At 50.8% G+C, this 25,372-nt stretch overlaps 1 protein-coding gene across 11 annotated transcripts in view; it reads left to right on the forward strand.

Moving 5' to 3' along the window:
- Window positions 1–25,372, forward strand: part of PC (pyruvate carboxylase) — a 444,838-nt gene that overhangs the window by 288,973 nt on the left and 130,493 nt on the right. For all 11 annotated transcript variants that reach the window (XM_077324995.1, XM_077325044.1, XM_077325023.1 and 8 more), the window contains one exon: window positions 16,943–17,125. In XM_077324995.1, the coding sequence (XP_077181110.1) occupies window positions 16,943–17,125 (183 nt within the window). The remainder of the gene's footprint in view (window positions 1–16,942; window positions 17,126–25,372) is intronic.

The raw sequence follows: 25,372 nt of genomic DNA on the forward strand, positions 1-25,372 counted from the left end.
CACTGGCAGCAAATTCCATAATGTAATTATTCGGTGAATACAAAAGTAATTAGTTCCTTTTGTCTGTCCTGTTCCTGTTACCCATCAATTTCATTGGGTGTCCCTGCATTCCAGTATTATGGGACTTGCCTAAAGCTGTGAATTTATAGCTTTTTATGCACCAGGCAAAGACATCTTTATTCAACCAGCATTTTCTCTGTGCCGTCTTGTTTAAAGAACGCTTCTCCCTTGGGGTTCTTTTTTAAAATATGTAGTGTTTACACTGACCCATTTTAAAGTTTTTGTTTTTTTAGAAAAAAAAATCCCTATCCACATTCTATTTTATGCTGTTTTCATCTTCCATGAATATTTGTCTCCATCTCTCCGTGCCATTTTATCAGTGAGCGATGTTGTATTGTTTTACGACTTGACTGTGAGTTGCCCATCATATGCTACTTGCAGGTATCAATATGGGAGAGCGGGGATCGAAATGATTTAAAAACGGTTTTAGAAAAGTAATAAATCTGCCCGCAGACTGGGAGAACGAGAAGAGGGTCAGAGAGGAGGGCAGACTCGATGAACTTTGGCTCCAATGTAGTCGGTCAAGGCTCCTTTTCCAGCATTTAGAGCTGGGAGGGAGGCAATGATCTAGCTTCTAGCACTAAGGAAAGGGGCCTGCATGCTGGCAATCTGTCAGATAGAGCCCAGCGCCTCCTCTGTTTGTGAGCCAGGCAGGGCTCTCCTCACGTCCTTTGTGTATAGCATAGAGATATACGATGGGCTCTGACATTTATCCCCGCCTGGCAGGCAGGCATCGTTTGTTCACCGCGCAGGAATTATCGGCTGCCTTGTAAAGGCTCTCGGACAACGCAAACTCTTTGCAGAGAGAGCCAAAGGAGTTCTCCTGCTAACCCTGTCTGTGCCGAGTTTAGCAAGGCCCTGGATTTGCAGGCTCGGCCCGACACGGAGCAATCTTTGGGCTGATCCTGCATTGAGCAGGGGGTTGGACTGGATGGCCTGTATGGCGCCTTCCAACTCTATGATGCTATGATTCTAAAAGGTCGTGGACCAATTTTAATGGGTTGCTCCAGAGCTGAAGGAGGAGCAGAAAGGAGGGCAGTTCAGATGATCCGATTGAATGGAGCATCTTTCCTACAAGGGGAGGCAAAAGACTGGTTTAAGAAAGAAGGAGGCGAAGGGGTGTGTGACAGAGACACATATAGGCATGGGGGAAGTGGAAAGAGAGGGCATTTTTTCTCTTCCCAAAATTCAAGAATTCAGGGTGACCCAGAGAAACTGAAGAGCAGTAAGTTCAGGACGGAATCCAGGAAAACCCCAACACAGAATTGAGAGCCAGTTTGGTGTAGTGGTTAGGAGTGTGGACTTCTAATCTGGCACGCCAGGTTCGATTCTGCGCTCCCCCACATGCAACCAGCTGGGTGGCCTTGGGCTCGCCACGGCTCTGATAAAACTGTTCTGACCGAGCAGTGATATCAGGGCTCTCTCAGCCTCATCCACCTTATAGGGTGTCTGTTGTGGTGAGAGGAATGGGAAGGCGACTGTAAGCCGCTTTGAGCCTCCTTTGGGTAGGGAAAAGCAGCATATAAGAACCAACCTTCTTCTTCTTCTTCTAATTCCAAAGCCAATTCGAAATCCCTCTTCATCAAATTAATGCTTTCAAAAAAGGATCCCATTAAACTTGCCAGGGTAGCTGATGCCCTTGGAAGCACGTTCCAAATAAATAAGTTATGCTTGTTAGTGCGGGAACGTCATCTTGTCTAACCCATTTGGTTTCCTTGGATTGTGATTGTGTATGCCAAGAAAGGTTTTCTGAGTCTGGGGAAACAAAACAGTTTATTGCTCCCTGGTGTAGCAATAGCCACACCCTTTAAGAGGGCTCGAGAAATCCCTGGAGGATAGAGCTACCCATAGTTATTGGTTATTATAAATAAATGGAGCCTCCATGTACCAGAGCATTGCATCTTAGAGTGCCATATGCTCAGAGCAAAAGCGAAGTCGTCTCTTATTATACAAGCCCTGCTTGTTAGATTTCTAAAGGAATCTAGCTGCCTGTAATGGCCCTTGATGGACTGTTGTTTGGAGCTCTTATGTTCTTTTGCAGATTTAAAATGCTTTTGTGGTTGAATCATCTACCTTTTAACTTATGCTCTCTCCATTCCCACTTTCCCAGCATGGGGCTGGTACTCTACTTGAAATAGGGTAAGTCAGGCGTAGCGATGGGTCCAGCTTTGGACAGCCAACACCAAACCGGGTGTCAAATATCACGCAATACAACCATAGTTATTAAGTAGTATTAGATAAAGTCCTATTTTCATTGCGAAATAACTAAAAACGTGTTTTCCAAACCGGCATTTGGTGGGGAGGGGAGGTCGGTTGGCGGTTTCCTTGGAGGCTTAGCCAGGGCAGAAGGCCAGGAGGAAAGGCGGCAATGGAACAAAAGTACTTTTGCCTTTTGTTGTTTGTAACTTGATGCTTCCAGGAAGGGAGGGGTGTGCAGAATTCAGAGTTTTCGACCCATATGTAGTCGTGAGTCACAGCTCTGCATTGCCAGGCTGCTGTAGGAGGCCCCGAGATTGCAGGGGCTTAGGGACAGAACTATTCCTTTCTAGAACTGGCAGTGGCAAGCCATGGGGCTCTGGCATGCAGACCCCCTTTCCAGGCAAGGAGGCTGGGCCCCCTCCTTCGAGCTCCGGCGTCCCTTTAAGACCTGGGAACGGAGCCACCTCCTAATGGACGACATTCCCTGAAAGCTCTTCTAGCTCTTGCATTGCCGAACGCATCGGAGTGCTGGAAGGTCTCCGCATCTCTGGAGTCATTATTAATTTAGCAGACAAGCAGGGTCCGCCGTGCTTCTGCTTGCTTTTCGCATTACAAAACGCGCTGCGTAACCTTCTGCCTGAGCGGCTTGGCTCGTTTTGGATTCCGGGGCAGCGGGGGCGGGGGAAGACAGCCAGGGCAGGGAGGGACTCTCCGAGACGGGGGGGGGGGGGCTGTGGAAGATGTCTTACCTGTCCCTGCAAGCAGGTGTGGTGAGGGAGAGCCAGGCAACATCCGAATAGATATATGAGGAGGTGGCCCATTGAGGGTGGGGGTATAGGGTAGAGAGCGAAAGGGCAGATCTCAGTTTTTAGAAGAAGAGCTGGATTTTATTCCCCACTTTTCACGACCCGAAGGAATCTCAAAGCGGCTTACAATCGCCTTCCCTTCTCCCGATCATAGACACCCTGTGAGGTAGGTGGGGCTGAGAGCTCTGAGAGAACTGGGACTGGCCCAAGGTCACCCAGCACGTGGAGGAGGAGTGGGGAATCAAGCCTGGCTCTCCAAGCTACACCACACTTAGGGGGCAACTTGAATAGCAAGGGAGTATGCAGAGGGTGAAAATGTCACACTTTCTCCGGATATGTTCATTAGAGAGATTCTTATTTGCTGATTTATGGCAACTGGCTGGCTTTTCAAGGCAAGAGGCCAACAGAGGTGGTTTCCCCTGGCCTGTCTCTGCACAGCTACCCCAGACTTCCTCACTGGTCCCCTATCCAAGTACCAAGCAGGGCCAACCCTGCTTAGCTTCCAAGATCAGCTGAGATCGATCCAGCCTGGGCTGTTTGGACCAAGGCAGACTGATCCTTACCTCTTCTGTTTCCATTCTTTAACCCAGGGGTACTCAACCTGTGGTCCTCCGGATGTTCATGGACTACAATTCCCATGAGCTCCTGCCCGCAAAGGCTGGCAGGGGCTCATGGGAATTGTAGTCCATGAGCATCCGGAGGACCACAGGTTGACAACCTTCAAGGCAACGTCACAGATGCAACAGAATTAGCAGTGCAGGTGTGCATGTGCTTCACTGCTGTGGTGGTCTCAAAGGTGCCCCTTCTACCTGGTGCTCGGTGCACGATTGGGAACAGGATTGGGGAGCCTGTTCCAGCAGGACTCTTCTGTGGTCCAGAGCTGTGCAGATTCTTCGCTGCCTTTCTCAGGTGCAACTGATGCCCAATTGCTCATTCTGAGACTATCCTTTAACTTTTAAATGCAAGTAAGTTTCTAATCCTCCAGTTTGTGCCACGGGCTGGCAGCCTGTACGGACGATGCCCGCTGAGGCCTTGGGCGTGATTGGCAGAGGTAATTAAAACTTGCCGCAGTCAGGAGGCAAAACTCCAGTTTCTTGAGCACTGATTTGTCCCACTTATGGCTAGGATAAATATTTGCATAATTCTTAATTAGCATAGTTTGTTGAGGTTGTAGCCTTTGATGTTTTCGGTAGCCAAGATGTAGTCCTTCGGCAGACAATGTGGTGTTGCAGTTAGGGTGCCAGCTAATACCGGAGAGAAACCGATTGAGAGCCACATTCAGTCCTGAAACACACCAGGTGGGTGACTTTGGGATGCTCATCACCTCTGCCTGGCTGTCCACTTTCAGCCATTCTCTCTTTACGGAGTTCCTGGGGAAATAAAACCGGGGAGGGGACAGTGTGTCCACCAGCACCCTCAGGAGGAAAGGCAGAATATGGCCCGTCTGGTTTTTATCAGCCTTTCCTCTTTTTCAAAGCCACGTATGGACATACAGGCAGGTATGTGTAGTCAGCCCTGACGTGGCTCACCTGAACTGATCAGATCTTGGAAGCTAAGCAGGCTTCCAAGAGACACCAAGGTTGGGACACGGAAGCAGGCAATGGCAAACCACCTCTGTCAGTGGCCTTGGAAACCCCACCAGAGGTCACCGTGAGTCATCTGTGGCTTGGCAGCACTTTCCACCCCCATGTGCTGCCATGTCAAGTTGTGGCAACCCCAGGAAGGAGCTCCCAAGGAGACATGGAGGTGGGTTGCCCTTGCCTGGCTCTGCAGATGCCTTCTCAGTGGTCTCCTATCCTGATCCTGCTTAGTGACTGAGATCTGATGTGGGGCTATGCCATGCCATTCCACACCCCACAGATGCATAACAGCAATCTGTTTTGAGCCTTCTTTATGAAGAAGAAGAAGAGTTGCTTTTTGTATCCTGCTTTTCTCTACCCGAAGGAGTCTCAAAGCGGCTTCCAATCTCCTCACAACAGACACCCTGTGAGGGAGGTGGGGCCGAGAGAGCCCTGATATTACTGAAGAAGCAGAGTTGGCTCTTCTATGCCACTTTTCTCTACCCAAGGGAGGCTCAAAGCGGCTTATATTCACCTTCCCTTTCCTCTCCTCATAATAGACATCCTGTGTGAGGTACGTGGGGCTGAGGGAGCTCTGACAGATCTGCTCTGTGAGAACAGCTCTAGCAGGGCTGTGATGAGCCGAAGGCCACCCAGCGGGCTGCCTGCAGAGGAGCGGGGAATCAAACCAACCTCACCAGGTTAGAAGGCACTGCTTTTCGCCACTGCACCGGGCTGGCTCTTTTCATAATGGAATGGCATCCTACTCATTGTCTCTGTCGCAGCGTGACAATGGGAGCAGGGGCGGGAAGAGGGGAGGCATGAAAAGGCCTGGAGAGAAGAAAAGAACAGAGCTGAGCTGGGCGGATCTTCCATGGCTCAGGAATCTCCCTCGGAAAAGGAGATCTGGAAAGACGTGGGCTGCTTGGAGTCGTGCTGAAATGAACCCAGGATTCTCTCCTGAACAGCAGGCAGCAAGCAAGCTGTTTCTACATGTGGGCTCTCGGCCTGATTCAGCAGGGCCCGGGCAGTGCTCAGAACCACGCCACTGAGGGCCCCAGCGGAATATGACAAGAGGGCCAATGAAAGGGAGAGCTGGATTTTAACAAGCGGGGCCTGGGTTCGTATCCTCACATCCAAACGAAGCTCACGGACCGCCTTTCAGGCAGCGGTACTTTCTCTGTCTGAAGTCTCTCTCAGAGGGGCATTGAGAGGATGAAACGGCGGGAGGGAGCTCCGAGGACCCCACCCGGCGCGCCGCGGAGGGAAGGCGAGATTAAAACCGTGATCGATGCGATAGTGGGACGTCTTGCCGCGGGAAGGCCGGATTGGAGCAAATCATTCGAACGGCGCCGTCGGCACCCTTTCGATTACCTCGCGTGATTTATTCCGCAATTTTTGCCGTTTTGCATAATTTATTCCGGCTTCATAACTCTGAGTGGATCTCTGAGCTCAGCCGGGCACTGGAGCGTGCCTTCCTGTCTCCACCCACCCCCAAGCTGGAAAACTTATTGTGCCTCCCCTCCAGGCCTCTGAGAGTTCAACAGATGTTGCCCACAATGTGTTGAGTTTATTTTTATTTTTTATTTTTTTTTGCTATTGCAACAGGCAGAAGCTTGTGCTGCTGCTGTTTTTTCTTGAAAAAATATTGAGATTCCCGGGGAGCTGAATCAACAGCGTGCTGGTCCGCCTCCCCCTCCCCCTCCCCCTCCACTGCTGATCAACGCACCAGAGGCCCTTCCACTGAGTCAGGCCGTGGATTCATGCAGCTGGCTTAACCTGTCCTGCTTCCTCCTGCAGTAGCTCTCCAAGTTCTGAAGCAGGAGCCTTTCCTAACCCAGTTCCCCGGGATTCCGTTTTAACTGGGGGATCAGATCACAATTTTTTTCTATATATTTCTGTAGTCTGCCTTGAATCTCGGCAAGAAAGGTAGGCTGTAAACCAGGGGTAGTCAAAGTGCGGCCCTCCAGATGTCCATGGAATACAATTCCCATGAGCCCCTGCCAGCTGGCAGGGGCTCATGGGAATTGTAGTCCATGGACATCTGGAGGGCCGCACTTTGACTACCCCTGCTGTAAACGAAGTGAGCGAGGCAGGATTGGAATGTGGGGGACAGGGCTGCCAGTGGCTACTAGCCCTGATGACTGTGTGGAGCCTCCATGTTCAGAGGCACTCATCCTCTGAATCCCAGGGCCAGGAGGAAACTAGGGATGTGCATTCAGTCTATCTCAGCCGGGAAAATAGTAGAAAATACCCTAGCGTCATTTTAAGGTTATTTTTTTCGATTGGATACACATTTCAGTATCCGGCATAGCTGATCCCAAATGTCTGAGATGATCTGGGAATGCTTGCTGTCTCTTTAAATGCCTTCAGAGTGGACTAGCAGAAGGCATTTAAAGGGAGATCCCAGTTTAGATTCCTACTCTGCCGTGAAAGCTTCTTTATCCAAAAGGTACTTGGAAGTACTTAATGTGGGAGTTCGTCGTCCCCCCCCCCCCCCCCCGGCCTCAACCAAAAGCCTGGCGGGAGAGCTCCGTCTTACAGGCCCTGCGGAACATTGATAGCTCCGTCAGGGCCCTCAGCTCTTCCGGGCTCTTGTTCCACCTGGCAGGGGCCAGGGCCTCATTCATTATGGCTCGTTCCATCTGATGGGAACCTGCCAGTGCATCTGTTATGCAAGTCCTTTTTTTGCAGGTGAGCAAAATGCTCACCTGCATTTTGGGGTGAGCCCCTTCTGCAGCCTTCCAGACCTCCCTCCCTCCCCCGCCCCTCCCTGTCTCTCCCTCCTTTTTATCCCGCAGCCTCCTGATCCCTGGCCAGTCTGGATTCGGCCCTTTCCCATGCCGGAATGGTAAGCAATTTGCTGCCAATTGCCTCTTCTCCCCGCCCTGGCTTTTTTTCTGATCTGCCGCTCCCTATTTTAAAGCCGAGCTGAGAGTGCCAGGGGAAAATTGACTTGGCTTTCTATTGTCACCCCAAAGATGAAAAACGGGACTGAGGCTTGACAAGCCGGCAGGCGCCGTTCATCGACCCGGCCGCGCCGCTGTGCACGGATCGCAGGGAGTCGGCCAGATTAGCATGCGGGAGAGGTTTGCTCTTTTAATTTCCACAGGAGACAACATCTGCCCTCCTCGCCCACTGTCACGTAACGTGATAGGAAGGGCTGCCCCTCCTTTCCAAATTCAAAGCACACGGCCACCCAGCAGTTGAAACGCTGCATCCCGCCCGCCCACCCCGGCTCTAAATTCTGCATCGCGAAAACTCAATTTCTGCCCTCAAATTAAATCCTGTGTAGGGTAAAGCGGATATTTGCTCATTTTCTACAAAGTTGCTCAATTGGCAGGCCATCTTCAGAGTCTGAGTTGGAGCAACATTCCAGGGAGAGGAAGGGGGTGGGCAGGGGGAAGGCCAGGGATGGAGCTCTGGCTTTATTTATGCCATGGAAGGCAGGGGGAAAGGGGCCTTTCTTTGCTGGGAAACCACGTAAGACAGGGGTGGCCAAACTGTAGCGCTCAAGATGTTCATGGACAACAGTTCCATGAGTTCCTCAATCCCAGATAGACAGTGATAGACCCATGCTGAACAGAGGGGGAGGGGGTTATATATTTATTACCCGCCATCTTGATATTTTGTATTGTGTTTTAATTATGCTTTAATGGGGTTTTATGGGGTTTGTTGTACTTATGAAATGTGTGAACCACCGCGAGACATTTGAGAGTGGCAGAATATAAATATAAATATAAATATAAATATAAATATAAATATAAATATAAATATAAATATAAATATAAATATAAATATAAATATAAATATAAATATAAATATAAATATAAATATAAATATAAATATAAATATAAATATAAATATAAATATAAATATAAATATAAATATAAATATAAATATAAATATAAATATAAATATAAATATAAATATAAATATATCCCTCATGGGAATTGTAGTGAATGGACAAACCGAGAACCACGGTTTGGCTACCCTTGGCGTAGACTAAATGTTCCTGGGAAAAAGCCATTAATGGCTGCCACCACTCATGGTGACCCCCAAGGACATCTAGACCAGGGATCCCCAAACATGGATAGTCACCCAAGGACCTCACCAGGTGGGCAGACAATGGTGGGGTGGGGAGGACAAGGTTGGAGGGCAGGCTGAGCAGGATGAGTGGAGGAGAGCAGAGCAGGGTGGAATAGCAGATGAGAGAGGAGCTGGGTTGAGGGGGTGGTTTACTAGAGCAGACCAGCAGAAGACCAGAAGGGATGCCGAGGTCAGAACCATGGATCAATCCAGCAGAGCTTTGCTGACATAAAATGGGGACCAGGTATCCATACGGAGGGGCACATTGCACCTACACCCCAGCCTCAGTCTCAGTGTCCTTTAAATACAACATCTTCACTCTGATCGATAGCTCTGCAGTACTTTCAGTTGCACCTAGACTTCATCTATGGGAGGGCCCTCAGCTGCACGCCAGCTAGTTTGGCAGTGAGCAGCCAGCCGAGCACTCCGCCGGCATGCCATCAAACGTTTCCGCCAAAACTGTCTCTGGCACTCCTCAGGACTAGACACAGATAGTGGCATGGCTCCAGTACGTCTGGCAAAGGTGCTGGAGAGGGCTCTCAGCTAGAGCCTGGCAGTTCCATCTCCAGGGGTCCGGGTAGATCCTGTTCTTTCCCCACTTCCTTGCCCTCCAATTTCATGCTTACTTCCTCTGTGCCCGGAGGCTCGGCATTTGGCCCCGCCTCCTTGTTGGAGGCACCTTGGGCCACTTGCACACTTTTACCACCCTTCTTGGTGGTGTAGTGGTTAGGAGTGCTTCGTGTAGTGGTTAGGGGACTGACTTACAGTCTGTGAGGACAGGACTGTGAGTAGCCCATGGTCACACAGCTGGCTGCAAGTGGGGAAACAGGCCATCAAACCTGGCTCTCCAGATTAGAAGCTACCACTACACCTAACCGGCTCTCAGTGAAACAGAGGTTGGGGGACTACCAGGGTTTGGTGTAGTGGTTAAGAGTGGCAAATTCTAATCTGAGAGCCAGTTTGGTGTAGGAGTGTGGACTTCTAATCTGGCATGCCAGGTTCGATTCCGCGCTCCCCCACATGCAACCAGGTGGGTGACCTTGGGCTCGCCACGGCACTGATAAAGCTGTTCTGACCGGGCAGTGATATCAGCGCTCTCTCAGCCTCACCCACCCCACAGGGTGTCTGTTGTGGGGAGAGGAAAGGGAAGGCGACTGTAAGCCGCTTTGGGACTTCTCCGGGTAGAGAAAAGCGGCATAGAAGGCGGCATATAAGAACCAACTCTTCTTCTTCTTCATCTGGTGAGCTGGGTTTGATTCCCTGCTCCTCCTCCACATGCAGCCAGCTGGGTGACCTTGGGCTCACCAAAGCCTTGATAAAGCTGTTCTGACCGAGCAATAATATCAGGGCTCTCTCAGCCCCACCTACCCCACAGGGTGTCTGTTGTGGGGAGAGGAAAGGGAAGGCGACTGTAAGCCGCTTTGGGACTTCTCCGGGTAGGGAAAAGCGGCATAGAAGAACTCATTCATTTTCTTCCTCAGTGGCCGGGGCACGAGAAAATCAGCCCTACACTTACATGAAGGAAATATGGCCCAATTACCACGAGAGTGGGAGAAAGGGGGCAAATTCATCTGATCTCCCTTCTTCCTCCAGCCCTCTGTGTCACGAATAATTTTGTTCAGGTGGATTCCTTGGACCCGTCACAGAGGCTTTTCAGGCATACAGTTAGAACAAGACCTATGCAAACTTTGCCTCCCTCGACAGGATTAGAACTCCAGCCTGCTGTTTTATATATTCTAATTTGTGTCCTGCCTGTCTTCCATCATGCAACTCAAGGAGGACATGGGTGGGGCTCCTGAGACGCCTCCCACCCAGGAGCTAATGGAACCCAGACCTGCTTAGCTTCAACAAGGATTCTGCATCGTGTGCCTTCTGACCATGTCCTTGAGCCATAGAGAGCTTCATGCTGGCTCTCAGTATTACTGAGGTCACATCTGCACTGGGCTAGAGGGTCACTTTGCCTGTTACTATGTAGGGCAAGAGGGAAGGTTGCATGGTATGGCTCACCCCTGGAAGCTAAGCAAGGTCAGTAAAGGGAGACCAAGGACAACTCTATGGAGGCCATCTCGACAGCTTACTTGCCTTGAAAGTCCCTTGCTGGGGTCTCCACAAGTCAGCTGTGACCTGATGGCACTTGCTTACACGCAGACAGCAGGAACCAGATAGGCTTCGTAGTCCCAAATTTCCCCATCCATGGAGTCCATTAGAAAGCTGCTTGTAGCAGCTACGTAGGAATGAGTTAACCTGGAGTAGCCTTACATAGAGTTGGATGGGATCCCAAGGGTCATCCAGGCCAACCCCTTGCACAGTGCAGGAAAGTCACAGCTTCCTCCCTGCCCCCCACCAGAGACCTCTGCCCTGTACTTCATTTGAAGCATTTCCATGCTCCTTCGCCACCTACCAAAATGTCAGTCATTAGAACTCTTTAAAAAAACTCCCCATCTTCTGCCATCAAAGCAGAGACGCATTTTTAATCCTCATCTGCCGCAGAACCCCATCAAAGAGCATTTGTAAGCAAAACCTTGGGTCTTGCCCCAGTTTGTGTGACTGATTTATCGGCTTCATTAGCAGGTAGGGAACGTGGAGGTTGACGGCATGATTTATTCTGGCTGCCGGTGGTGCTGCTCACCAGCTCTCAGTTTCTTCTGATAACAAATTCCTCCTTCGGTTTAAATAAGCAAAGCAGAGAGATCCACAAACGTGTTTCTGTCTCCGCATGGCCCCTGGAGAGCCATAATTCTTGCGTCGCTCCTCCTGCGAGCCCTGGTCTGAATCTCAATCAGAAAGTGGAGGTGGCACAGTATTCAGTCCCTATCGAGGACTTTGGAAAGGAAGGAGTGCTTGGAGCTGATTCCACTTCATCAGCCGGTAGTGTGAGTATAGTATTATTCGTGTTTCATATGTAAAGCCCATTAGGTACATGATTTACTCTGATTAACACTAATCGTGTGCTGTCTACTTCATAGGTGAGCCAGTCAGATGTAGGGCACTGGGTTTTTAAAAACTGGCTTACCCTCAGTGAAGGGACTGGAGTGGATGCAAAGATCTGTCAGGACTTCCTTGTCATATCTAATCCTAGCAGCCATCATTCAGTGCAGCAGAAAGCCAGGAAGCAGTTGAGGTTGGTATTACCTGCAGTACCTCAGACAGCTCCGTGGGAGAAAACATTGCTCTGATAAAGGACAAAGCCAGTTTTTTGCATCAGGGAGTGGGGGTTTCCTGGCATCACATGCACTCTTGGAGACCACCCTGCTAGAGCAAATTACAGTCCAGGGGGACGGGGTCTTTTGAAGTCAGGAAAACATCAGTGGAAAAAGACTACCCCCCCCCCCCGCTTCCCCATACCACATCCCATGGTAGATTGCCACCGGTCCCAGCAAATGTTTCTTATCAGTTAAAAACATTCACTCACAGATCTTCGGGTGTCTTGCATAGTTTGTCATCCCCCTCAGACTGAGTTTGTGTATGCAGGATCCCCTCCCCACAACAAGGAGTGTCTCTCTAAAAGGACCCTTACCACACACCTGCACACCTGCAATGCTCAGTAACCTCTTGCTAGTTTCGTCAGCATCTCTGATCAGCGGGGCTGGGTGGCTGTGATGCATAGGGTCTGCGTGTGAGCTGTGAGATTCTGGTCCATTTTCCCTTTCTTTACTGATTCACTGATATACTTGGGCTATGTTGGTCCTTTATGGCTGTCTGCTTCTTTTCTCTGGATCTGTCCAGATATGGGATCTTACTGTATTTGGAGACTAGGTCTATCTTACCAGCTGGATCCACAGTACTGCCAGGAGAACACCAGGGTGACCTGGAAGCTTATTAGAGAGAGCTCAGTGAGATAATCAGTAACGGCAGGCAAGTTTCCTTGAAAGAGGTCCAGACAGTCTTTGGAGACATGCCCTCTGCCCTAGAATTCATCTCTATAATTCGACCATTGGGACTGCAAGTTGGAACCTGGCTACAAATTCCTAGCTAGCAGAAAGGCGGGGGAGCAGGGTATGAGCCACCAAGCCCGAAGAACAGTGTGCATCCATGCTCAGGGATGCAAATGGCACTGGCCAATGTACAACCAAAAGGTTTTACCCTCTCACACCTTGCTAGAATGTCACACCTAAAGGACAAGGAACGCCAAAAGGCCAGCTTTCTGTTGAAGCAAGAAGAGTGTGTGTATGGGGGGCAGAATCCCAAGCTGAGGTTACAGGTTCTCGGGACACAAGAAGGAAGCTGTCTTTTTCCATCTCCTTGGATGGGCTCGAGCCATGAAGGACCAAGCCTTTAGCTAGACCAGCCGTTTTCATCCTTTTCATTACTGAGAAACCCCTGGAACATTCTTCAGGCTTCAAGAAACCCTGGAAGTGATGCCAGCAGGGCACACCTCCCTGCCATGCCTCTCAAAGTCACATGTCACCAGAAGTGACATCAACCAGACACTCCCACCAGATGTGACACCACATTCCATCTCCATTTCCACCCCCACCCCCAATACCAGGAATTGCTCAGGAGCATACTATATACATATACATACATACACGCACGCACGCACGCACGCACGCACGCACGCACGCACGCACGCACACACACACACACACACACACACACACACACACACACACACACACACATATATATATATATATATATATATATATATATATATATATATATATATATATATATATATAAATTAATCAACCCAACCGGAAACCCTTCTGGGGCTGTCAAGAAACCCCAGAGTTTCAAGAAACTCCAGTTGAGAAGGCCTGAGCTAAACAGTCCCAAAGAAGGAGGAGGAGGAGGAGGAGGAAGAGGAGGAGGAGGAGGAGTTGGTTCTTCTATGCCGCTTTTCTCTACCCAAAGGAGTCTCAAAGCGGCTTCCAATCACCTTCCCTTTCCTCTCCCCACAACAGACACCCTGTGAGGTGGGTGAGGCTGGGAGAGCCCTGAGATTACTGGTTGGTCAAAACAGTTTTATCAGCGCAGTGGCAAGCCCAAGGTCACCCAGCTGGCTGCATGTGGTGGAGCGGGGAATCGAACCCGGCATGCCAGATTAGAAGTCCGCACTCCTAACCACTACACCAAACTGGCTCTTTGTGACCGTGCATTGAGGAATGGTGGAGAGAGAGGCCAACTGTGAAAATTAATATTGAGACATTGACAGATGGGCCTGGAGCTTTACTTTCAGCACCATGGCCAGATCCCAGATGATATTTTGCTCATAGGGCACTCTTTTTCTGGGACCTCTTCAACTCCCCCCCCCACACACACACACATACACACACAAACACCATTTCTGTGTTTGCCCAGCTTTCTGCCTCCGGCCCCTTTCTGGACGAACGATCTGTTCTACAGGAGACCGTGCAGGGATTCTGTCCTGTAGTCACCAACCTGGAAAGATCTGTAGATTATGATTCTGAGGATATCCACGCTTTAGAGGGATTTGTTATCATTCCTGCCATGCCAAGAGTCATTATGTATGACTGTTGTTTATTCCAGTATTTGCCTCCCACTCTAACTCCAAAGAACCCAGAGCAGGGGTAGTCAAACTGCGGCCCTCCAGATGTCCATGGACTACAATTCCCAGGAGCCCCTGCCAGCAAAAGCTGGAGGGCCGCAGTTTGACTTCCCCTGACCCAGAGCATTGCCCCCATTGTGGCCGAGTGGGAACCTGAACCCCTGCCCACTCTAGGCTTATATCCACGCGGGATGTAGGTCCTGCCTCCAGGAGTCCTTCTCAGTCTTCAGACCTGCTTTTAGCACAATTTGTAAGGCGGGATCCTATTTCTAAACATGTCACCATCCCTGTCTGTTTCTCTCTTCCTGGTGACCACATGCAAAGGAGGAGAGCGCCGATCCTCTATCGATCTCAGTGGCACAAGAGAAGGAATTCTAGCCGGCATCATGTGTCGTGAGGGAGGAGAAAAGCAGAGCCTGCCCAAATTGCACAGCTGCTAAAGATTCAGGAGTCTTCCTGTTCCACTTTGGCACTTGTCACTCGCAATTGGTCCCACCTCTAGCCGCCCACTGCAGGTCTGTGGAAGTCTCCTCCCATGGAGTGATCTTTACCATGAGCCCTCCATGACCATGTAGTGCCGTGGTTCTCAACCTTCCTAATGCCGTGACCCTTTAATACAGTTCCTCATGTTGTGGTGACCTCCAACCATGAAATTATGCAAGGGTTCTTTCACAGAAATTAAACCGAAGCTGACCAATGGCGGGAAGATCCATTGTTAATCATTGTATATAAATTGGTTTTCTTTCCAGAATTTCTCAGTTCAGCTCTGCCTCTTGTCCCACCATGCCGATCTCACTCTTTTCCGCTGCTCCAAACAGACGAATGCTCTATCTTGATCTACCCCCCGCCAGGCTGTTGTGTGGATGGCACCCCCCTGGCCAAGCTGCTTGCCCTGCTGCGACTCCTGTGAAAGGGTTGTTCGACCCCCAAAGGGGTCCCAAGCCCCAGGTTGAGAACCACTGATGTAGTGTTTAAAATGGTCCTTTCCTTCAGGTCTAAAAACCTGGTTTTGAAACCTAGCAAAAAAGAGGGACTCTTCAAACGTCCAGAGCTGGTGCCTGCGTGGGTGTGGGCAGGGCCCTGGTTGGTGCTCAGGCAGCTATTTCTGCCAGGACCTGGTTTTCAGTGATTTTACACCGTCTGGCACACGGCTGGGTTACGCTGCACGCCTCCTAAGGGGTGCTGTCGCTTCAGTTTATCAAAGTGCAGCAGGACTGCTGTGACGGATACAGATCTCTCCCTCTTTAAAAACGTGTTTGTGTTTGTGTGTGTGTAAGTCTACAACCGAGTGGTGCTCCCCCCCCCCATCCCTGCCGCCGCCCCCGTCTGCTGCAGCTGGCACCGGTGCTGTCGCCTGGCCGTTGTTCCCCTCCAGGGCCCTTTCCAGAAACAAACTTGGCGGCTCTTGTTCCCAGGAGGGGGTCGGCGTTAGAGAGGACAGAAATGAAGCAGGCTCCAAATACAAATTGAAACTGACCACAGCAGTCCGGCTGCCCAGGGCTGAACACAAAGGGGAGGCCGCATGCGTGTGTGTGTGCATGAGAGAGAGAGACACTGAATGGTGACAGAGAAGGAAACAAACATGACTTCTGGTTTCTGCCTCAGTGGCTGCACATAACCCTTCAAGCTACCCTGACTCGACTGTTTCTTGTTTGGGAAAGAAAGCTTCAGGGGTTCTGCCTTCTTTGGGGGGATGCTGGGCTCTTCCTGCACTACGGGGGTCTTGGGAGTGCTGACGGGAGGATCCGTCATGGGGACGGAGGCCGCCCAGTGGTCTGTCTGGGAGGTGGAGGGGTCTGGGATAGCCCAGTGTGCTCAGATCTCAAAGCTAAGCCGAGTCAGTGCTTGGAAGGGGGACTACCGAGGAAAGCTCAGCAGAGGAAGACCATGGCACACCACCTTTCCTTCTCACGTGCCTTGGAAACCCCTTGCTGGGATTGTCATAAGTCGATGACAGTCCATGCATGCCCAGCTGTCCATCGGGATCAGGGCTGTGGCTCAGTGGCAAGGCAGCGGCTTAGCTTGCGGAAGAACCCAGGTTCAATCCCCAACATCTCCAGTTGAATGGTGAATTTCTTCTAGGCCAAGCTGGATTCTGGAGATTTTTGGTGTGTGTGGGAGGGATCATTTGGGCATGAAGTTGGGGTCACAGTGGGTGGGCAGGTAGTTGTGAGTTCTTGCATTATGCAGGGGGTTTGGACTGGATGACCCTGGAGGCCCCGTCCAATTCTATGATTTTCTGATTTTATGATTCTATGATGACCAGGGAGGAGGTGATGTGAAAGACCACTGCCCAAGACCCTGCCAGTCTTAGACAAGACTGATTTTGATGGACCGAGGGCATGAATCAGTAGAAGGCAGCTTCATAGGTTCATTTGTTCAAGGTTCTTTTCCAGCTCTGCTGCTTGAGGTGTCAAAGGCTTAAGATTAAGGGCATGAAGTTGTCTTAGTGTCTTTGGCCCACTTAGTTCAATGTGGTCCCCTCTGACTGGCAACAGCTCAGCTAGATCTCCAGTTGAGGAGGATCTTTCCAACCACTGCCTTCCTGAGATCCTTCAGCCGGAGAGACCAGTGACCAGACTTCCTGCCTTCAAAACACACATCCTATCACTGAGTCACAACCTCCCCCCTGGAATCTTTGGGCACCCTCTGAACTGTTTCCCTGTTGCATTCTGGGAGAATCTCTCACCTCCTGCTCTTCTTCTCTTCCCTCCCAGGTGTTCCGGAGCGGGGAGGGCATGGGGATTCGCCTGGACAGCGCCTCAGCCTTCCAAGGAGCCGTCATCTCCCCACACTACGACTCACTGCTGGTGAAAGTCATTGCCCATGGCAAAGACCACACAACAGCAGCTTCCAAGATGAGCCGGGCCTTGGCAGAGTTCCGGATCCGTGGCGTCAAGGTAGGAAGGAGCTCCCGTGATTTGTTGTTTCAGATTTGCAGTTTTCACCAGGAGATGACAAACTTCAGTATTCCTTTTTGCTTGAGGCAATGGGTTGGTTTGTGCTGTTTCTCTTTTGTTTATTTGTTCGTTTGTTCGTTCGTTCATTTGTTCATTCATTCATTCATTTGGATTCTTAGCCTGCCCAGCCCCCAGAGGCTCCTAGCAGGTTATAATTTATTTTAATATTTTTCATGGGATTTATACTTCACCAGCAGGGCACACAAGGGGGCAGCTTAACAGCATTATTAGCGCATTAATGAAATGGCTCACGTTAATCCCAGAAAAACGCATGTGAAAACTTCCCATGGTAAAAGTTTGCAAAACACAGAGGTAGCAGCAAAAGTCCCATGGAAGATGTCAGTGAAATGGGGAAAGGAAGTTACAGTTCTTAATGAGGGCAAGAGAAGATGATTAAGAGGTGATATGATAACCATCTTCAAATACCTGAAGGGCTGTCATGTGGAGCAGAGTTGTTTTCTGTTGCCCCAGAGAGTCGGACCAGAATCAATGGGTTAAAATTAATTCAAAAGAATTCTTGGCTGAACATCCGGAAGTAGTTTCTGACAATTAGAGCGTTTCCTCAGTGGAACAGGCTTCCTCAGGAGGTGGTGAGTTCTCCTTCTTTGGAAGTTTTTAAGCAGAGGCTAGAGAGTCATCTGACAGAAATGCTGATTTTATGAACTTAGGCAGATTGTGGGTGGGCAGGTAGTTGTGAGTTCCTGCATTGTGCAGGAGTTTTGACTAGATGACTATGGATTTCCCTTCCAACTCTATGATTCTGTGATTCTATCCTTCACTGGCTTCCCAATAACTGGTGGGCAACAGAACAGCCAAAGGATAGCTGGGTTGAAACCCCTCGCCCTGGAAACTCCCTAGGGAGCCTCGAGCCAGTCACAAACTGTCAGCTTGGCCTGGCCTGCCTCACAGGACAGTTGTTGTAAAAAGGAGAAGGAGGGGCAAATAATGTTCTAAATGGCTTTTAAGTCCCTCTTTCTATTGGGAGAGTTGCAACATGTGGGTTCTGCTGCCAGAGGGGGTTGCCTCTGGAAGAAGATGCACAGGGCCTTCCAGACAGCAGGGGAGAAAAATGGCATCTCCAGGAGGACAAAGTTCAAGTCCAGGGAGTGCCTTAGAGATAAAGATTTCAGGATATAAGCACAGCTCCCTTTCAGCCCCAAAATCTTGGTGCCTCTAATGCAGGGGTAGTGAACCTGTGGTCCTCCAGATGTTCATGGACTACAATTCCCAGGAGCCCCTGCCAGCATTTGCTGGCAGGGGGCTCATGGTAATTGCAGTCCATGAACATCTGGAGGACCACAGGTTCACTACCCCTGCTCTAATTGGTTCCTGAACTTGAATCTAGCTCTTCTGTTGCAGACCAGCACAGCTACCCTCTGCCACAACCCAGGAAGGGCAGGGGTGGCCAAACAGTGTCTCTTCAGGTCTCTGTGGACTTCAGTTCCCACCTGGAGGGACACAAAATGCTTCTGGGATTTCTCAACAGTAAAAAGATTGCAAAAGGCTGTATCAGACTCAGCACTGCCTACACTGGTGGTTTTGGGATCCCCTGAAGGGTCACGCTTTGCCTTGGAGAGGGCTTTTGTTGGCTTCTTTCTTGAAGGACCTGCTGCTAGTGCACCCCCCAGAGAGAGCAAAGAGATGAGCAGTGTCATTTAGTGGTGTAGAACAGAGGTAGTCAACCTGTGGTCCTCCAGATGTTCATGGACTACAATTCCCATGAGCCCCTGCAATTCCCATGAGCCCCTGCCAATTCCTTCAGGGATTTGACTCCCCGGCTCATTCCTCTCTGCAGTAGACCAGCTCCTGGTGCTCAGCTTGTAATTCCTGTCCCCAGCTGGATCTCCGCACTGATGAGGCTATGCGTAAGTCTGGCTTTTCCTCTTCCGGTCATGTGACCAAGGCTTCCCCACCCTGGCCTACAGTCTGGGGGATTAAAGTCTCAGCTGGGGAAAGGCTGAAGAATATTGGGCTGCTCAGGCAGGCAGTGGCTCTCCGGCGGAGGTCCTTCACATCACCTCCCGCCTGGTCCTTTCTAAATGGGATTGAAACGGGGACCTTCTGCCTGCAAAATGGATCGTCTGCTGCAGAGCCACAGGCCTCCCGCCCCCACTGCGTTTCCTGTGCTTTCTAAGCCCATCTTCTCTGAACCGCGTCCTCTCAAGACAGAGCTGTGTTACTCTGAGGTTCTTCCCTCCTCTAGGAAACGCATCGATCAGGCTCTAAACGGGGACACTATCAAATTTTGTAAGCTTGCGGGTTCCACGTGGAGATCCCGTTTCAGTTTCCGCCTGTCTCCTGCGTGAATCGAAACTGCGGATCCTTACTCCTTCAGCCCTTTCCTGTCCCCCCCACCCCCGTGTCGAATCCTTCACAAATTCATGTTATCTGGGTGCCCAAAAAAGAAATCAGCCGTGCCTATAAATAATGCAAATAGGACATATAAACTGCGTGGGAAATGCACAAAAGAGACAAAAACTCATCACTACCGTCAGTGGAGGTACGCAACCTGAAGCTTGTTCGCGATGACAGCACCAGGGAGACAAAAGCAGTGTTGAAAGGCCTGATCCTTCCCTCTCGAGGACGTGCCTGAGTGGGCTGGCAAGGCTTCCTGAAGGCAGATTCCAAATTGGAGCTGAACTTAACAGGGGCTGGACCCACAGTCCTGATCAGGGAACCAACCTCTGATATGGCTGCCGTGAGACAGGGATCAGCAGGCCCGCTTTTCCACACAGTCTGGTTCCCATGTCATTGCCGAAACCCGCCCCTCGGTGAGTCCGCTCGGTGTAGCGGTTAAGAGCGGCATCGTCTCATCTGGAGAGTCGTGTTTAATTCCCCACTCCTCCACATGCAGCCAGCTGGGTGACCTGGGGCTAGTCACAGTCCTGTTAGAGCTGTTCTCAAAGGGCAGATCTCTGAGAGCTCTCTCAGCCCCACCTCCCTCACAGGGTGTCTGCTGTGGGGAGAGGAAGGCGATTGTAAGCCACTTGGAGACTCCTTCAGATAATGAAAGGTGGGCTATAAAAAACAACAAAGCACGTAGCCTGCCATTGATCCACTGAGTCAGAATTTCACGGTCTCCAGAACCCAATTTCTTTGCTCCCTGTGTCTTTCCCTCCAGCTCCTCTTCCTCTGATCCTTAACTGTGCCCCTGTGAACATGCAGAGGGCATCCTCCTGATCGCACGTCACTGCCACACAGCTCACCGACTTGTTTCGGTCGTCCCATTCAATAATGAAGCGAAGCATCCACATACCTCTTTTGGTCCTCAGAAAGCACACCTTCTCATAGCAGTCCTTACAATGGTCCCTGCGAGGAAGGCCGGTATGGCGATGTCCACCTTGCAGATGGGAGGCCAGGAGAGGATGGCTTGACTGGCCATGGAAGTGTCATCAAGTCACAGCTGCCTTAAGGGTGACGCCCTGGCGTTTTCGGGGCAAGAGACACCCCAGTGTGGTTTGCCACAGCCTGTCTCTGCCTTGCAACTCTGGTCTTCCTCGGGAGTCTCCCATCCAAGCCCCACCCAGCCCCAACCCTGCTTCCCTTCCCAGGTCTGATGTCATCAGGATACCCTGGGCCATGCAGGCGAGTTCTTTTCCAGCACATGGTGGGGAGGGGGCCATCAAGTCCCGGCCCCTCATTGTGGCCCTCGACCAGCAAGAGACAAACTTGCCATTGCCTGCCTCTGTGCTTGCCATTGCCTGCCTCTGTGTAGCAGCCCTGGACATCTTTGCTGGTCTCCCATCCAAATACTCACCAGCACCGACCCTGCTTAGCTTCCAAGATATGAACAGCTGGGGCTAGCTTGGGCCATCCAGGTCCAGGCTGGCTTGCCTGTGGCCCCCTGATTTGAACTGCGGGGCTGCCTCCTGGATGACATTTCAGTATATTTAACTGATAAGTCATCAAGGCAGACAGGCAGAGGAACAAAAGCGACTTCTTCAGGCAGCATGCAGCATGCACCAAATCCAAGCTCCATGCGCCATTCCGCCCAGGTGAAGCACTGCTTGGCACACACCACACGATGCATCCCCTCCCGACCTCTCCGGTGCAGTGAGACCCGCTCGGTCCCTTCCATCAGGAGGCTCGCTCCTGCAAGACTTGCCCCCGTGACCTGCTTTCTTCCACGGGGCTGGGGAAGCCAGATGGCCACCTCCTCCGGGCTGGTATCGGATAGTGTCAGCGGGTCTTGTTCTCTTGCAGCACCAGATTGTGCCGTGCCAAGGGAGGAACGCCCGCTTGCCATCTGCTCCTCTGTTGCTGGGAGGAGCTGTCGGTGTCTGGCACAGGGCCGTGCTCCCGGGACATCTGCTTCCCTGGGTTGTGCCTTGTCTCCCGGGAAACCTGTGGGGTGTTTTTCCTGCGTTCTGCGGGGGAGGAGATGGTCCCGATCCTGGTTTGCTACAGGTCAACAGTTGAGGATTTTCAGGCCAGAGGTTGCCATAGCAGAGGAGACCAAGACACTTCTGAGTGGTGTTTTCCACTTGCTCCGGGACTGTGGATGGTCTCCGGGAGGGGTCCTTCAGTGGGACACCTTCTCCTGCAAGAGATGGGGGTGTGCAAACTGTGGGTTTTTTGCACGCAGCCTCTGATCTTCTTGTAAATTGAGAATGGTGGTATTTGGGGGAAGTGTGTCCTTTACTTTTCTCAGGGGGGGTGTCTGTGGGCAGAAGCCAGGGGGGCCTTTAGTTATCAGCCCATGAACAGGAGGCAGAACGCAAGAAGAGCCCTGCCCTTCTATAACCAGCTCCCCCCCGCCCCGTCCAAAAGCAAGCCAAAACCCGGGATATATAATTAAGTACATCCTTCGAGCTGACACTTTAATGGATTGCATTGCACAGTATCAAAAGCAACGTAGCAGAACTGAAAGCCAACCGAAAATCATAATCACACAAATAATAAAAGTTATAAAGCTCGACATCTGCACGTTAATGAAACCTGCCAGGGAAATATGTCCGCTGTTAACGATACAGTCTACAAATGGCTCGACGCTCCGACTGCTTCATGCGGCGTGACTCAGTGGGAGGCCGAGTCTGCTCGCTCGTTGGCTGTGCGGCTGTGCGGCCCTCTGGATCAGGGCCCCTGGCCAAATGCCTGACCCCCCTGCCCTCCCTGCTTGCTGTGTCCCTCTCCTTACAGGTTCGCTTGCCCTCGTTGCCCCTCCGGAAATGGGAAAGAGAACTGATCAGCCTGCCAGGCGGCTGCAGGCAAATTGGATTCTGGAGGCCTGATTTGCCAGGCAGAGGCTAATAAGACTTCAGAAGCTGAGGCTGAGGCTTGGAGAGTCCCGTTTTCAACAGGGGCAGGTGGGACGGGGTGCCTTCGGTACCCAGGTATTTCTTTGCACTTTCCCAGGACCACCAGAGCAGGGGGAAGCATGGATCTCAAGGAAACAAGTGAATTGTAGAGGTTAAGTTTTAGGGTTCCCAACCTCCGGGCGGCTAGGATTAAAACTGGCCTTTATCAGGAGAGAGAAATCATTTATCCCCGGTGAAAATGGCCTTTTTGGAAAGTATGGAAAGTACACTTTATGACATTGGATTCCACTGGACTCCACTGAGGTTACCCCCTCCCCGCACTGTACTCTTCCCAGGCGTCACTCTCCAAAATCTTGGAGTTGACAACCATATTTATTATTTAATTCTCAAGATTATCTCTTCCCTCATTTTTCAGCAGTGTTTGGCCTCAACCATAGGCCTGGTGGAACAGTTCTTTCTTGCAGGCCCAGCGGAGGGTCTGCATCTCTTTCAGCAGAGTGCTCCACCAGGCTGGGGGCAAAGCTGAAAAGGCCCTTGCCCTGTTTGAGGTCTGTTTCACTTCCTTTGGGCCGAGGATCCTAAGCAAGTTTTGGCCAGATGACCTTAACACTTTGGGGGTGGGGGGCATAGTGGAAGAGGCGGTCCTGCAGATACATTTATTCCCGTCTTGGATATTATAAGACTTTGGAGGCTTAAGCAGTCAGTCCCGTTCCTGCCCTACCCCATTTCCCTTCCCCCCTTCTTTTCTTCAGATGATGCCTAACTGCCCTTCGATTGCCTCTGAGAGAACTCTTACACTTGACCCCATAAGGCTATACTGGAGGGATATCCTGTCCCCCCTTTGTTTTTCGATCCGCAATATTATATCTGTAACTGGCGAGTCCCCCAGATCTGCAGAAAGTCCTGCCTTGTCTGTGGGCGGCCTCAGCTGGCTGCCTTCCCGTTGCTTTATTTATCTAATTTATGGGTTACAGTTAAAAACAATGCAATCAGAGCGGCAGCACGCGCATTATCAACAATGCAATAAAACAGGATAACAAAATCAGGGACAAGCACGCTAACAAAGTGTGTTGCAAAGTGCTGTCAAGCCGCCGCCGATTTATGGGAGCCGCGCAGGGCACTTAAGGCAAGAGATGAGCAGAGATGGCTTGCCATCGCCGACTTCGGCGTAGCCACCGCGGACTTCAAGCCATCTTCAAGTATTTAAAAGGCTGCCTTATAGAGGATGGAGCAGAGTTTTTCTCTCTTGCCCCAGAGGGACAGACCAAAACCAATGGGATGAAATTAATTCAAAAGAAATTCTGTCTCAACATCTGGAAGAAGTTCCTGACAGGTTCTCAGTGGAACAGGCTTCCTCGGGAGGTGGTGGGTTCTCCATCTTTGGAAATGGTTAAACTGAGACTAGATAGCCATCTGACGGAGAGGCTGATTCTGTGAAGGCTCAAGGGGGTGGCAGGTTGTAGTGGATGAGCGAGAGGGTTGTGAGTGTCCTGCATAGTGCAAGGGGTTGGACTACATCAGTGGTCCCCAACCCCCGGTCCGGGGACCGGTACCGGTCCGTTGATCAGTTGGTACCGGGCCGCAGTTCCTCCTCATCCTCCTCCCCGGCTGCTGCCTCGGGGGTTGCCCTGCCACTCTGCTGCCAGCTCACCTTTGGTGCTCTCCGGCAGTCGCCATGGCTGGGGCTCCCCCTCGGCATGGCTTTGCACAGCTGCTGCTGGCAGTGCCCCCCAGCGGGAAGTCAGGGGCACCGGCAGGAAAGCAAGTGGAGCAGGGGCTCAGGCAGTGCCAGCGATGTCCCTTGGAAAAAGACTACCCCCGCGGGCCACAGTAAAATTGTCAAGCATTGACCGGTCCCCAGTGATAAAAAGGTTGGGGACCACTGGACTAGATGACCCAGGAGGTCCCTTCCAACTCTAAGATTCTATGACTTCCTTGGCGATCTCCCATCCACCTCTAACCAGAACGAACCCTGCTTACCTTCCAAGATCTGAGGAAATTGGGCTAGCCTGGGCCATCCTGGTTAGGGCACACTACTATTAAACTGGGTTACAAAATGAACCATTTTGGTTATGGAGAAAAACAAGCATTGGAGTGCAGGCTGTTACACAGTGTGTGAACAACAAAGCCACGGGAATGAAGGGGAACCTCCACATTCAGAGGCACTTAACCAGCCATTCTCAGTGATGGCCCCATGGCTCCTAGTGGGCCCTGTCGCATTTGAAGGGGGCCACTAACTGGAAAATGTGAGAAGCAGAGCCCAAAGGGTTTATGAAGGGCCCTGGGAACTGAAGCGATGAAATACTCTTTGTTTCATGTATAACATCATGAATTGCTAGGAAGTTCAAACTTTACCGAGAGAAAGAAAAAGAAATAATTTCACCTGTTCCTTTGTGTGTGCTTAAATGAACCTTTCTCAACCAGGGTTTCATGAAACCCTAGGGCTTCTGGATGGCCCTGGAAGAGGATCCCAAATGGGTGGGAGTTAATTTATGTTTAAAATTTTTAAACATTTATTGGGTGATATGACCACATATGGTCATGCCGACCCCACCCCGAAATGGCCAGTGATGGGCCTGGAGGGGGAGGGGCAGGGTGGGGCCCAAGGTGGGCGTTTACATAGCTCTGCTTCCCAACCATATCCTGCACAATTTCTCCACTTCTGGGGTTTCTCAAAGCCTGAAGAATGTTTCAGGGGGTTTCTCAATGGTAGAAAGGTTGAGAAAAGCCGGCTTAAATTAATGCATTCAAGAAAAAAAAATGAATGCCCATGCTTCTCTTCTAGAAATCTATCTGACGTATATATAAGACAAGGTACGTTGAATATAGTTAAGGTACTCTTCGCTTAGGTCTTTTTTAGCCTAGCTTATTGCGTAAGGGGCCAGCCTATTGCAGGGGGCCCAGGAACCTGAGAAGTACTCCTAAAAGG

The sequence above is a fragment of the Paroedura picta genome, chromosome 1, assembly GCF_049243985.1.
Source record: "Paroedura picta isolate Pp20150507F chromosome 1, Ppicta_v3.0, whole genome shotgun sequence".
Classification (NCBI taxonomy): domain Eukaryota; kingdom Metazoa; phylum Chordata; class Lepidosauria; order Squamata; family Gekkonidae; genus Paroedura; species Paroedura picta.